The 13,335-nt window shown below is 43.7% G+C and overlaps 1 protein-coding gene across 1 annotated transcript in view; it reads left to right on the plus strand.

Moving 5' to 3' along the window:
* Positions 1–13,335, plus strand: part of ADAMTS2 (ADAM metallopeptidase with thrombospondin type 1 motif 2) — a 177,527-nt gene that overhangs the window by 114,123 nt on the left and 50,069 nt on the right. Inside the window, exon 4 of the mRNA XM_082771292.1 lies at positions 3,320–3,522. Coding sequence (XP_082627418.1) covers positions 3,320–3,522 — 203 coding nt within the window. The remainder of the gene's footprint in view (positions 1–3,319; positions 3,523–13,335) is intronic.

Raw genomic sequence — 13,335 nt, forward strand, 5'->3', positions numbered from 1 at the left:
TGATGGAGAGGTCTTGGGGTGATTTAGTAAAATGCAGTGCAGTTTGAGATGACTTGTAGCATTATTGTGCAAAATGTAGGGGTGGTCAGAAGCAAGGTAATGTGGAAAATATGAAGGAGGAGTTTAGTGTCTTATTTATTTCATTGAGTTCTTATCTTTTCTGGCATATTATTAAGAGTACAACAATACAACAACAAAATTAACAGTATAAATAAAAAAAGTTGAGATGCCAAAACCTGGCAAACTTCTAATTTACTATAAATGCAACTTTGTTTTTCTCCCACCGCAGGAAAATAGAGGTTTTAATTAGATTTGGGTGCAGCTGTCAGTTGAGTAAACTTCTTGTGGCTGTAACGTAGCGTGGGCCAGCAAATCCAACCCTTTGCCATCCAGGAGGCTGGGCGGCAGAGCAGAGCCCGAGCAAGCTGCGTGATGTCGGGCTGTGTGTGGAGCAGCCCCCGCTGTCCCGGGAGAGCTGCCCGGGGAAGGACAGCCAGCGGGAAGTCGGGATGTGAATCAAACCCCTCACAGCTGCTGTCGTAAATATCCAGAGCTCTGCTGCTGGTCTGAGGCAGACTCCAGCCGGCTGGGAAGCACGGCAGGGCCGTGCCTCTGAAGTACCAGTGCCTGCCGGCCGAGCTGTCTTGGAGGGGCAGCGATAAGTGTGAGTGTGGTGAGTTTTTATGCTCTGAGCAGAATGTAAAGTGGTTGGTTGGCACCCACTGGCAGCGAGATGAATCCCAGGGAGCCTCCTGATCACTATTTCCAGGAGCCAGCAGGACTGTCAGGGTGCCAGTGGGACAGCGGTGAAAGGAGCAGAGGGAGAGCAGGCAGTTTCACTGCAGGTTGGTAAGTGCAGGATGCTAGGATCGCGTTTTGCCTCCAGCTGATTTACTCACAGCAGGAATAAAGAAACCACACTAGGAGTTAGCTTGACTTTGACACATCAGGGAAAGAAATGAAAGCACAAAAGCTTTAGATACCTTGACAGCCACCCATCCACCAAAACAAAGGCATGGCAGCTGAGGCTGGCAGGCCCCCAGCCATCAGAGCTGCCCATCTGCAGCCTGCACCAGCCCCGTCTGCAGCCGCACCACAGGGCTCAGGCTCTCCCCCGCCTGCTGGTTTGCAATATCACGTCTGATAGCTTTGGCCTTGCTGCTTATTGCTGTGGTTTTTTGTGTGAGAGGCAGAGAGAGGACACGACCTGCAGCCCCTGCCAGCCCGCTCTTACTTTTCTAGAGGGCTTATAAGAGTTATTGTCAAATTTTACAGTAACTGTGATTTGCCTTGTGGATCATGAATGTATGATTGCCCCGTGATCCCATAGCGAATCTCCTGAGCCCACTGTGATAGCTAAGTAATTACTTCTGGGAGCTAGCAAGAATTAAAACTGAGGCTTTCCCAGTGGAGTAAACCATGAGATAGGGCTGGTGCTGGCTGCTGGCTGGCTTAGAGCCCTGCCAAAGGGCTCTCTTCATCGCTGCCAGGCCAGATGCGTTCCCCTCCATGGCAAAGCTGGGCTCTGTGAGAAGAGCAAATTTTCATGCTGAATCACGGATTCTGACAGCCTAATCTTAAAATCTTGCAGCCCCAGGAGCAGAAGCTTCTGGGAGCTTTGGGGCTGGCAGAACATGGTGGTTGTGCTTGCTAGCTGCGTCAGGCACTGACCTCCCAGGAGAAGGACATGGGGCCCTGTGGGGACATAGGGGCACCACATGGGGCCTTCTCTGTCTGTCTGGTGAGTGAGGAAGGAGCAGTGAGTGCAACACAATTGCCTGAGGCTGTGGATTTCATGCCAGGCCTGTCCTTTCTACACAGGCACAGGTGCCCTTCAGGGGCTGTGCCTAGAGGTCTCTTGCAGGGGGCACAGAGATGAGCATTTCTGCAGCTCAGGCCTTGCACAGCAGACACAGGCTGAAGCCCAGGAGGAGGCACAGCAACGGACATGGGCGGTGTGGCTGAGGTGGGAGCCTGCCTGTGCCTCCCCTCCTGGTGCCTGAAGGCCGCACGGTGCCGCACGTTGGCACCGCGGCATCACTTAGGGCCTGCTGAGGCAGCAACCTGAGGCCGCGGCCTTAAGGCAAGAGCCCAGATACTCTTAATAAGCCCCGTGGCCTGGTGACTCATTCCTCTCTACCCAAGCAGCCAGTTTTGATGTGAAGACTTCAATAAACGAAGATGGAGAATCCACTTTCTTTTGTAACATTTCCAAGAGTTGTTTCTTATTTCTCCTTTGAAGGTGATGGCTTTAGCTTCCTCCCTTTGCTTCCTATTATGTTGCTCTGAAGTGAGCGCTGGAAGCCTTTAATCAATCCACAGCGCTCTCGCTGCCTTTCTGAGCAAGTCTTTCTTGTGACATCCTCTGAAATGAAGAGATTCTTGTTGGGGCTCCCAGGACTCTTGTAATGCAAATGAAAATAATAATATTAACACTCATCATTGTTATTTTATGGGGTGAGATGTCAAGATTCCGTATTTTCACATTCATTTTTAGTGCCTAGGTGCCACATCAGGTGTACTCCGTCCTGTCAAAGTATAAGCTTTTCATATCGCAGGCACTATTAAAACCATTAGCAGTAATGTTGGCCGCTCTTGTGCCTGATGGATTGGTCTTTGACATGCAGTAATGCAAAGTGACATGACAAACAGGGAATGAAGAATGAAAAGCTGTTAAACAATTCCTGAACGTAGCTTGAAATGAATTCATTTTGTATCTAAAGTGTGTTCCTGATTTGTAACAATAAAGAGGATTTATGTCAGTGCTGTCGAATTACATCTGTGTACCTAGGAAAGAAGCTAATGTGATGAGGGGTGTGGGGTTGGTTTGTTACTACCTGCCTGAATATTAAAAAGTTATGTTGGCAACTTACCTTGAAATATGATTGTGGGCAGTAAAATCAGATTTAAAGTGTGTTATCTGCCTTTAATTGTGGTTCTGAAATCATGGATATCCTTGGTAGCATGGGACCCCTGAATGGTGTATTTCTGTTACTTTGAAGTACTTTGAAGCAATCATTATTTTACCACAAACAGCTCCATCAGTCTCATCAAGACATTGGTGTCTGTCCTTTTGGCTTTATATTTCTTTCACAATATTACTTTACAGAAAGTATTTCTTTTTCTTTGCAAAGTAACTTTTGAGGTCAGATTTCTCTCTCTTGTTTAGGTAATTTTTAATTGTCATTAAGTGCAACTAAAGCTGTTGTGTAACATATGGAACATAACTAAGGCTGCTGCTTCAAAATCATACCGGCTTAGCTGAGACCTGAGCCTGAACCGTGGCTGGTTGCTAACTTGTTTGTCTGTCTGATTTCAGCGGCTAACCTCACTAATTTGGATCGTCTCGACAGCGCATTGAGCCTCATTGAAGACCGGGTGCATAGATCAAGGCAGCGCTATCGAAGGCATGCGACGGATGATGATTACAACATTGAAGTCCTTCTGGGGGTTGACGACTCGGTTGTTCAGTTCCATGGGAAAGAACACGTTCAGAAGTACCTGCTGACCCTGATGAACATTGTGAGTACAGCCCTGCTAACTGCGCTGCGGGAAGACAGCGAGGGGAGGGGGGATGTAGGTTGGCTGAGCCATTTGATTAAGACATCATAGATTTTTCTCATGGCAGGAGATAAAATAATTCTAGGAGCAAAATCCAGGCCGCTTCTAGAAAAGCCAAAATGGGAGAAGGAAAAGAAGAAAAAGGGGCCAAGGAAGAAGCTGGCAGTGGGACTATTAAAACGTTCAAAGTCCTGCTTATGTATTTTGATGGATGGTGGCATAGGGTCAGGGCCTCAGGTCCCTGGAAGTCCTTGCGTTTTAGATGTGTATTCCCTTATCCTAAGCTCCCTGCTGAAAAACATGGTTTGGAGAACTGTCTTCAAATATGGTTGTATTAGAAGCTTCGATTGGCTTATACATTTTTAAAACTGCTCAGTTAAATTCTTTGATTCCTCAAGAATCACTTCAGGTCCCAGGCCACCTACCTACTCCTTGTTCACACTGCAGTAAAATGTTATGCAGTCTTGCACTGAACTTTCTTAAATTGATTTAGTATTTAGTCTATGGCGGACACCTTTGGATTTCCTTCATTAAATATTTAATCTTGAGAACCACTGTCAGTGGTACTATATAATGCAGTAGTGATAAAAGCAGATAGTAGAGAATATTTGAAGGAACCATCTTCTCTTTGTAAATATCAGAGCAATAGGCTCACCCATAATAAGCAGCCCTCTAGTACCCCAGTCAGTAAGCAAGGCCTCTGTTTTGTGGGATAAGAATCAAGTTTTGAAAAATCATCTCTTTTATAGATCAAAATCAAAATGTGTTTATTCCTTTGGCCAAAAAATGGGAGTAAGTGGTAGCCCCCTTCATAGGCAACTCATTCTGGGATGACTTTATTCCTTCTCATGCTCACCTGGAACAGAAGTCTGTTTTCGATAATATACGCTTCTGTAAAAACTTTAAGTTCAGCAAATTTGTGTTCTTTGTGAAATGTTGTTGAATAAAAATTGTAGGTCTGCTCTGTTTTTGACAGGTAGACTAGGATTGCTGAAATGTACGTTAGGAGGATGGGGTGTCTGTAGGTGACTTCCTGGCATTGCAAACCGCAGAGGCAGATATATGGACAAAAATCTGTGCTGTTAGGTACATTTGCCTGGGATGTATTTCTTCTAAGATACATAGTTTAATTGTGAGGCTTATTTTTTGATTTCTTTACTGCATTCTTTTAACAATGTGTGGAATGTCAGTGTTTTTCATTTTAAATGAGAGGTGGAATACAGTTTAGGAAAATCCCTTGTGTGATATAAATTCAATTGACTGCCTTTTTATAACAGTGTTGTAAATAGTTAAAAATCTGCACTAACATTAGAGTTATAGGGTACTTGGTGTATACTCTGATGGCTGTAAATACATACATTCTAAACAGAAATGACATAGTGAATTTCATTTATTTGTGTGGTTTGTTTCCTCTGAGGCTTAAGACAGTCTACAGTGAAACAGATGGTTTTATATATCTCTAAATTAACAAGCCAAAGGGGCCAAACCAGGAATGTGGCAAAGAGGCTGAAATAGATTAACCAGGACTCTTTACTTATCATGTCACTTAAAACTATTTTTAAGAATTAAAATATACGGTAATGGTAAAGAAGCCATAAAAGTTCCAGCTCTGGAATATACTTGATCCTAACTTTAGCAAACCATCCAACACACAAATTGTAAGAAATAACAACTCTGAAGCATGCTGTCTCTGCAAGTGGTTTAGAAAGTGCAGCCTGTGTAACCGTATCCGCAGGGCTGTAACAGCTCTTGGCACAGGCAGCAGTTGTTCTGTTGGGAGATGTGAGGTAGAAACGTGTCCTTTGGGGGCTGAGGATGAGGATGTGCTCCTTCCCTTCGTGTCCACGATGCGAGCAGCCTCTAGAGGAGGCGCTGGGAAGTCTTTGGCAGTCAGCAGAGTTGTCCTGATCTTTCCTTCATCAAAACTCAGCCAGTTTCTAGAGCCTATACTTTAAAAGAGTGAGGTAGCGGTGACCAGTCCTCTGTTTCCAGCTTTCTAAACTTTGTTCCAGTATGAAGAGGTAAGAGGGCTTTGTCACTGCAGGTACTACCTGTTACTGCGTGTATAAGGTAGGTTTCTGGTGAGGTACATAGATCCAAGGATAGCTGAAAGAGAAGAGATGGTTGCAAAAAATTCCATCTGTCTTTTAAATTCTGGTGAAAGATCCTACCATAGTCATCAGATTGTGTTTTCCCTGCTGGTTTTGTGGGTGTAATCAATTCGCTTTGTACAGTAACAAGGCATTAAGCATAAAATCAATTAGTTTCGTACGGCAACAAGGTATTAAGCATAAAATCAAAGTGTACGTAGCAAGTAAATAAACTAAATAGTGGAAGTATTTACTGGAGATAAGAGGGCAATTGAAAGGGTTGAATTTCTGTGGTTCCCAAAATAAAATAAATTCCAGGTAAACGCTCCCTCGTGCCCAGAGTCCCAGAGGCGTGATCGCTTTCCCAGAAGAAGCTCCCAGCAGGGCTGCCCTCCCCACTTCGCTTGATTTCACTGTGCGTGATGGTGTGAGCAGTTGTCCTTAATTAACTTTTCCCAGGGATCTTGGGTGGAACCCCACCACCGACCCAATCAAAACAATATATTTTTTTCAAGGCCAGCGCAACGACTTACTCAGTAAATCTGTTTTGTGCTGCTTAAGTGATGTGTTACAGTCCACACCTAAAAGCCATAAAGTGAGAAAAAACAGGGGCTGGGTGTCCTGGCTATCTTGAATAACTGTGCTAATATTTATCCCAATGTTTGGAAGTGAAGTCAGTCCCTAACAAATGGTGAGAGACGCCAGAGGATTTTGAACACTGGGCTGCAGCCACGTATCGCCTGTCTGTCCGCCAGCCGTGTCACCGCAGCGAGCTAGGCCTCCTGCCACCTCGGTTTTATCCTCCAGTCATTTCCTCATACAAAAACTTTGCTCGCTCTTGACATCCCCTCTTCTCTGCTCAGCACCATTGGGGCAGTCAGTCCAGCTCTGGAAAAAAAAAAAAGTCTTTGTTTTGTACTTCAGAGACCCTCGGCTGCCTCTTGCTTGCACCATTTTCTTTTGTGCATCATGCTGGGTTTCTTCCTGGGAAGGATATTAGCTTGCACAGTGCTCTGTGTTTCCAAGTGCGAGCCCACACATTGCACAAATTAACTTTGTATTTATAGCATGCAGGAGCGTTGCAACAGAGGAGAGATACTTGGGAGGTATCTCGCAGCCCTGTCGTTTACTCAAGAACATGGAAGGTAATTTAATTTCTGCAAGAAAGCGGCTAAAGAAGTCAGGGATTTTATCTGCTCCTACAAGTGTATGGGAAATATTAAAAAGCACTTGGCTAGAAGCGGCACTGGAGAATTATCTTGTTCATCGGAAACAAAGGGATTTCACTGCAGGAGGCTTTGGGAGGAGGAGCAGGGTGCTGAATGGGCACGGCTGAGCTGAAGCGGGTGTTGATGGTAGCGAGCCCGGGGCTGAAATCCTCAGATTGTTTCTTAACCCTCTTAGAAACAGTTTGCAGCATTAAGCAGGCCTTCTGTGGCCTGCTGTGGAAGAGCAGCAGAGCTGGGGCTGGACACTACGTTACCCGACTGGGCTGTGGCATTGGGTAGGGTGAATATTTCCATGGGGTAGGGTGAATCTTTTCATGGGGTAGGGTGAATCTTTCAGCCTCTTTGCCCCTGTGTTCAGGGTCTCATCCAGGGTGAAGACTTCAGGTCTTCACCTTTCATGCTCCTTTTCATTTTGTGTTTTTTAATTTGTTAGTTTTCCCAGTAAGACCCCTGCCTTACCCTTCTCTTGCTTATTTTGTCATTCTTCCTGGATTCCCATAGCAGTATTTGTGAGCCTCATTTCAAGTTGCTCATTTGCTAATGCTGGCAATTGTATATATATTCAGGGAGAATTTGTCTAAAAACTGTGTGTGTTCTTTGATTTTTGGACTATTTTGGAGGGCAAAATAAAAGAATCCTTAAGTTTGTGCTTTCCATTCCTTTACTGTAAAAGCTATGGTGGTGCCACATTTAGTGTCCAGCCTGTGTTACATCCATGTAATGGGTATGGTCAGAATGTTTGCAATGTTAAAATTTGGCTTCTCAAAGCAGACAGGGACCTACCTGTCATTATTTCATTGGGAGATAGGGCCTAAATAGGATTTATGCCTCACTTGGGGCTGGATTTATCTGAATATTTAGACATTTACCTGCCTTTGAAATCAGTGAGAGTCAGTTTTAAAAATTAGCCCATAGGATTATGTCTCTCCCAGACTTCAAGTGAAACTTCAGCTCCAGAACAAATAGATTTAACAAATTTTCATTTGAATAACTGAAATCGATGGGAGTTATGCAGCTGGGAGCTTTGGAAAGTCCCAGGAGTCTTTCACCTGCATCTTTCAGCACTACACATATCTTTGAAATTGTGGCCCTGAGGCACTCTTGAATATGTTATCCATCCTCTTTAATAGGATGTACATGATACTACTATTATATATGAGATTTTTGCTTTCGTGCCTTTGGCTGATGAGGGATGAAGATTTCCAGGTACAGAACAGCAAGTCCCTAATGAGAGGAAAGGGCAGAAATGCCACTGGTTTCTAACTGGCAGTTGGATGAAAACCTGAAAGCATGTCTAATTCAAGCTGTTAAAAAGAAAGTGATGATTGAATACTTTGAAATAATGGTGCACCCTGTATTCAGAATCATGCTTTTTAAACTAAAAAGCGTTTTTCTAGACAGGAAGGGTATCTCAGTAATATAGATTGGACTGGATTTTTAAAAGTAAATAATTTATAAGCTCCAATACTCATTATTTCAAATCAGTTTATTTCAACGTATAGACTTCAGATCTGGACTAACTCCAAGAAATTGCTCAAATAACAAATGCAAGTCCAGATCTATTCATCTGAGGGACTGTAGCTGTCAAAAGTAGAATTACAGCTCGTTTGAAAATTTAACATGTATGAGAGCTAGCTCTGCTTTTAGGCTGTTCGTTACGAACCAGTAGCTGTGACTTCTGAGGAGGAAAGTTTCTGATGAGACCTCAGAAGATTATTTTTGTTCGTTATCTTGATTGCCTCACTACAGTAGAAGTTGCACATGTGACTGGGCATTCGGGAGGTCCTGTAGGAAATATTCTCTCTGAACCCATACAGGTTTTATTTATTTCCACCTCGAGTTTATTCCCAGTGCCAATTAGGTGAGCATTTCTCATGATTAACAGGACTGTGCCTTGCTGTCCTGGTGTACCTAGCCCAGACTATCACACAGGTTTCGGTACCACCCTTTCGGCAGAGGGTAATTACTGTTAGAAGATAGATTTTCCTTTTCTCCAAATACCGACATGAACTTTAGCCATAAAGGTTGCAGTCAGGAACTTCTGTGATGTGACAGTGTGGTTTGTGTGATGGAGTATGGATAATTAGGATCAGCTTTTGAATTTTGGATACTTTCCTTAACCAAACCACTTAAACTTAAAGAGTTTACCACATTTTTTGCATTGACTCCGTGTCTTGTGTTAAAATGAGTTAATCTGCTTAATTATTTTATGATACTTCAGTAGATTTTATTAAAGTGTCCTTGGGACAGTAATTCAAACAAATACTACTTTTTTTGGTGCAAATGTAATTTACGGTGTTTGGAGAAACTTCCCAGAGCAGTGGTTTGTGGGCAAAAAACGAGGAGTTCCAAGAGCCCGAGGGAGGAACTGAGAAAAATAAATTAGTCGTGAAGTCAGGAAACAAAGTCTATGACCTTTCTAAAACCCATGTAACAGTCAAAGATGAGATAGAGACCTGTAACACGACGCTACCAAGTGTCTTGCCAACACATCTGCTCAGGGGAATGTTTTTCATTTTGATCAGAAGCAGCTAGCTTGGACTTGGTAACATCTACTGTCTGTCACCCCCGTGAAGGTAAATCAGCCCTCGGACATGGATTCACATTCAAAATGCCAGATTCTTATCTCTGTTTCATAATGCACATTGCCAAGCACTGCTAAAGCTGCCCGTTGCCTATGGTTTTGAGCGGAATAGTAGTTTTCCAAATCTGAGATCACAGTTTGACCTTTAAGTTTCATGTGTGTTGTGTGCTTTCATTATTCTTTTTTCCTTGTGATGCTCAACGAGGATTTGCAGAAGAAAAAAAGAAAAAGAGTTCCTCTCTGAGGAAATGAGGAAATGCCTTGTGGGGACTAAAAAGGGAGACTGGGAGCCCTGGATTTGCCTGATGACTTTTTGTGGGACCGTAGTTTATCCACCAAAGGAATTGATGTAATGTTATTCCTGTGGGATTAAGACGAAGCTTTGGGAATGTTAGAAATGTCAGTTTGGGATCTTCAAAAGCATAACGGAGGTGATGAAAATAGAAGAGGATAGTGGTGTTTGAAGTGGGAACGCAGAAAAATAAAGTGAGAGGGGGAACGCTTTTGGGAGGGGTCAGATTACAAAATTTTGCACTCAGTATCCACCATGACATTTCTGGTTCCTCGTCCATAATTCGAAACAGCCATTCCTTACAGAAATAGACAATCCCTGTATGCCCACCAGGCACCGAGGCTTTGCTGCAGATAATTAAGATCCGATGAATGAACTGCAGCTCGGGCTGGGCTCAAACAATGGCTTGCCAGGAGCACTGCTGTCCCACGGGGCAGGCGTTGATGCTCTCCGGCTCCTCCGCTATCGCACGTGGTCCCCGCAATGCCCGAGGGCGAGTAGCCACAGGTGATGTCTTCAGCAGTGGTTGTGCAAGGATGTTTGGGTGGCCAAAGGGCCATCTAACTGGGCTGGATGGATCAGCAATTTGCAGTGGCTGAAAAGCCAGATGCATAAAGTGTAGCTCGTGTCATGCTCTCCCCAGATGGTCAGACCCGGCCTCTGATGGCCGCTGTAGCTGGGTCAGATCCATTTGAGGCTGAGGATCACCAGCAGTTGTAGCTATCAGCACATATCCTCAGTTACAACTGCTGGCAACCCTGCTGGCATACTGCTAGAGCTGGAGGCTCTTTATTGCTATTTGCATTACAACAATTTTCAACATTCCCCGACAGGATCAGACCCCGTTTTGCTGACTAATAAAAGCTTTGCAGTGCTTCTTTAACAAAGCATGGTGCATCTCATGAATGCTTATCTTCACTTTAGTTGTTTGGGGTTATTTTGATGTATTCTGCTTGCTTACTCTGTTGGCTTCAAACTTGCTTAGGGCAGAAGAATGATAAAATAAGCAGAGAGGGACACAAGAAGAAAAAATAAATCAAGTCCTTGTTTTCCTAAGTAGAACCAATCTGTGCCAGCCTGGTTTCTAAACAGAAATAGAAATGCATGTTTTGCTTTGACTGAAATATCCCACAAAAATAAACCACGATACTTAGTTGCCCCCAAATAGTTTGTGAACTACAATAGTTTTATGAAAAGTCTCTGCGGTATTTCGCCGTGCTTGGAATTCCTTGAGATTTACCCAGCCTTCTTCATCACCCTGTATAAATGCTGAATCACTGTGGAGATCTAACAAGATTTAATGCAAAATCTTCACTGCCTTCGGTTCAGGAGCTGGCATTTTGAGATGGTCTCTGTGCACTCTTTTTTCCTATGCAGCAAAACAACTTCAACCCGTGGTCCTTGCTGATCTAAGAGCAGATCGATTCTGATTCTTCTTTTGTTGCTAGAAATCAGGATGTGCTACAGAAGTACATGGTATGGAGTGCTGCAAAAGTACTATGTAATCATTTTCACACCTGAGTGTGTTTATTATACGGCCATCTGAACATACACGCCTGTAGTTTGATTATCCGTGCTCGGAAACAAACACTTCAGCATCTAAAGCAGCAGTTGTGTTGGATAGGAGCCTGGAGCTTTCCGATTCCATGGGGTGGTCGGTCATTTTAGGCCCTGTGCAGCAGGCTGCGTTAGCTAAACTCTGCTTTCCTGTTAAATGGGCAGGTGGAAATGCGGGGAGCCTGAGCTAGGGTTGGTGGAGGCCCTTCCAGTGTGTGTGCTTTTCATGAATGTTTGCGAGCACAACATTGGGTCACTCAGATCTCATTCCTTTAATAACTTCCTGAAACAAATAGGTGCAATTTAGGTCATGCTGAAAAAAAAAAAAAAAAAAAGCAAAGCATCTGTTTCAGCATATTATCTATGTGCAGTGAGACGCTGCTGGGAAAGCCACAGTTCAGCTTAGAGAAAGGAGCAGAGGGTTCAATTCAGCCGCTGTGTGAAGAGGGCTTGGATGCATCCTTTTTAATGAAACCAAGACCCAGAGTTTTGAATTGACCCACTGTCTCGCAGAAAACCCAGGATCCCAAGAGAACCAAGCAGCTTTTTACAGTGCTTGTGCTTTTCTGTTCATTCACAGTTTGTTTGTTAGATGTCATTTGCATGAACAGTCAAACAGTGTTTCGATTCTGTTCCGTCAACGTTTTCGTGCCAAGTTTCCTTTTGGCACGCAACAGCGATACGGTTGTTCTGTTACTCAACTATTGTTAAAAGAGGCTTAGGTTAAATTCGGGAAGTTAATGAGAGAATGGTGTGCAGCAACTTGGATTATGCGTTATGAACTAATTAAATACTTATTTACATGCCGTTCCTACTGTCTTCTATAGAGGAGTTTTTGTGCAGGACTCATTTCACGTATAGATAATTTACAGCGTATTTAAGCCTCGCAGCACTGATGTGTGTGCTCTGTTCCCAGTCCACAAAGAGCGAGGCAAATTAATATCCCTCCCTCCCTGGACAACAGGCAAGGGGCTTTTTCCCAGTCTTGTAAAGCAAAACACGTGTTCACATCTTACCTCTGTATAATCTGTATTCAGCAATGGTCCTCAAAAAATCTTTTAGATACAGAAACATAAAGTGAGTCCTGTAAAATCTTATTTACACATGCAAATACACGATCTAATTTCCAGAGCTGTTGTTTACAAAGCAGATCAGCTGCTGCATACCACAATGAAAATAGCAGTCCTGAAGCCGCTCATAACCCTGGGCTCTTCTTCCACCCATCTTCCAGCCAAGGATCTGCTCATCCACCCGTAAGGAGCCCGGGTGCTCAGACATCCCGCAGCCATTCCCCGGGTGCCCGGGCAGATGTCCTGCAGGGTCTGAGTCTGCTCCAGGAGCCACCAGCCAGCCGTGCTGCCTCGTAACCAGCCGTGCGGGATGCTCAGGACTTGAAAACCCAGACTCCTACCAGACATAAGATTAGGCTCTTGTATCCAAAAATACTGATAGAATGAATTAAAATTCTTTTTAAAATGTCAGTGAAGATTGCTGAGTGAAACCTACACTGATGTACTTAGTTTTAATTATTTTTACAGAGATAAAAGATGGGTCGTTAGAGCTAGGGCTGGTTGAGGAAACAGAACGTTTTTTATTACTATGTTTCTAATAAAAAGTATTCTGAATGTTACTTATTAGCTTGTAGTGAGGAATCTGTTTTGTAGGAATAAATGAAATTTGTGTCCGGCCAGTAAAGCGGTCCAGTTTGGTGCAGTCATTACCAAGGGAAAGATGTTTGTGGAAAGACACTTGCCCTGCAGGGAATTTCATCTGCCTCTTCGAATTTGTGAAGCTAAACTCCTGCCATTTGGCTGAGCACCTTGGTGCAAATGAGCAGTCTGGTCTCATGCATCCATTCATCACCGAATATCTAAATCAGCCTTTTTAGCAGTTAATATTTGCCTAGCTTGCTTGTAGCGCTGTTTCCTAAGTCATCTTTATACATCCACATTTCATTCTCCACTGTAAATATTTACCATTCTCTTTTCAGTGTTTGTAGGCTGATTTGCTTGTGTGCATGTT

Source organism: Aythya marila (assembly GCF_965140915.1).
Source record: "Aythya marila genome assembly, chromosome: 14".
Lineage (NCBI taxonomy): Eukaryota > Metazoa > Chordata > Aves > Anseriformes > Anatidae > Aythya > Aythya marila.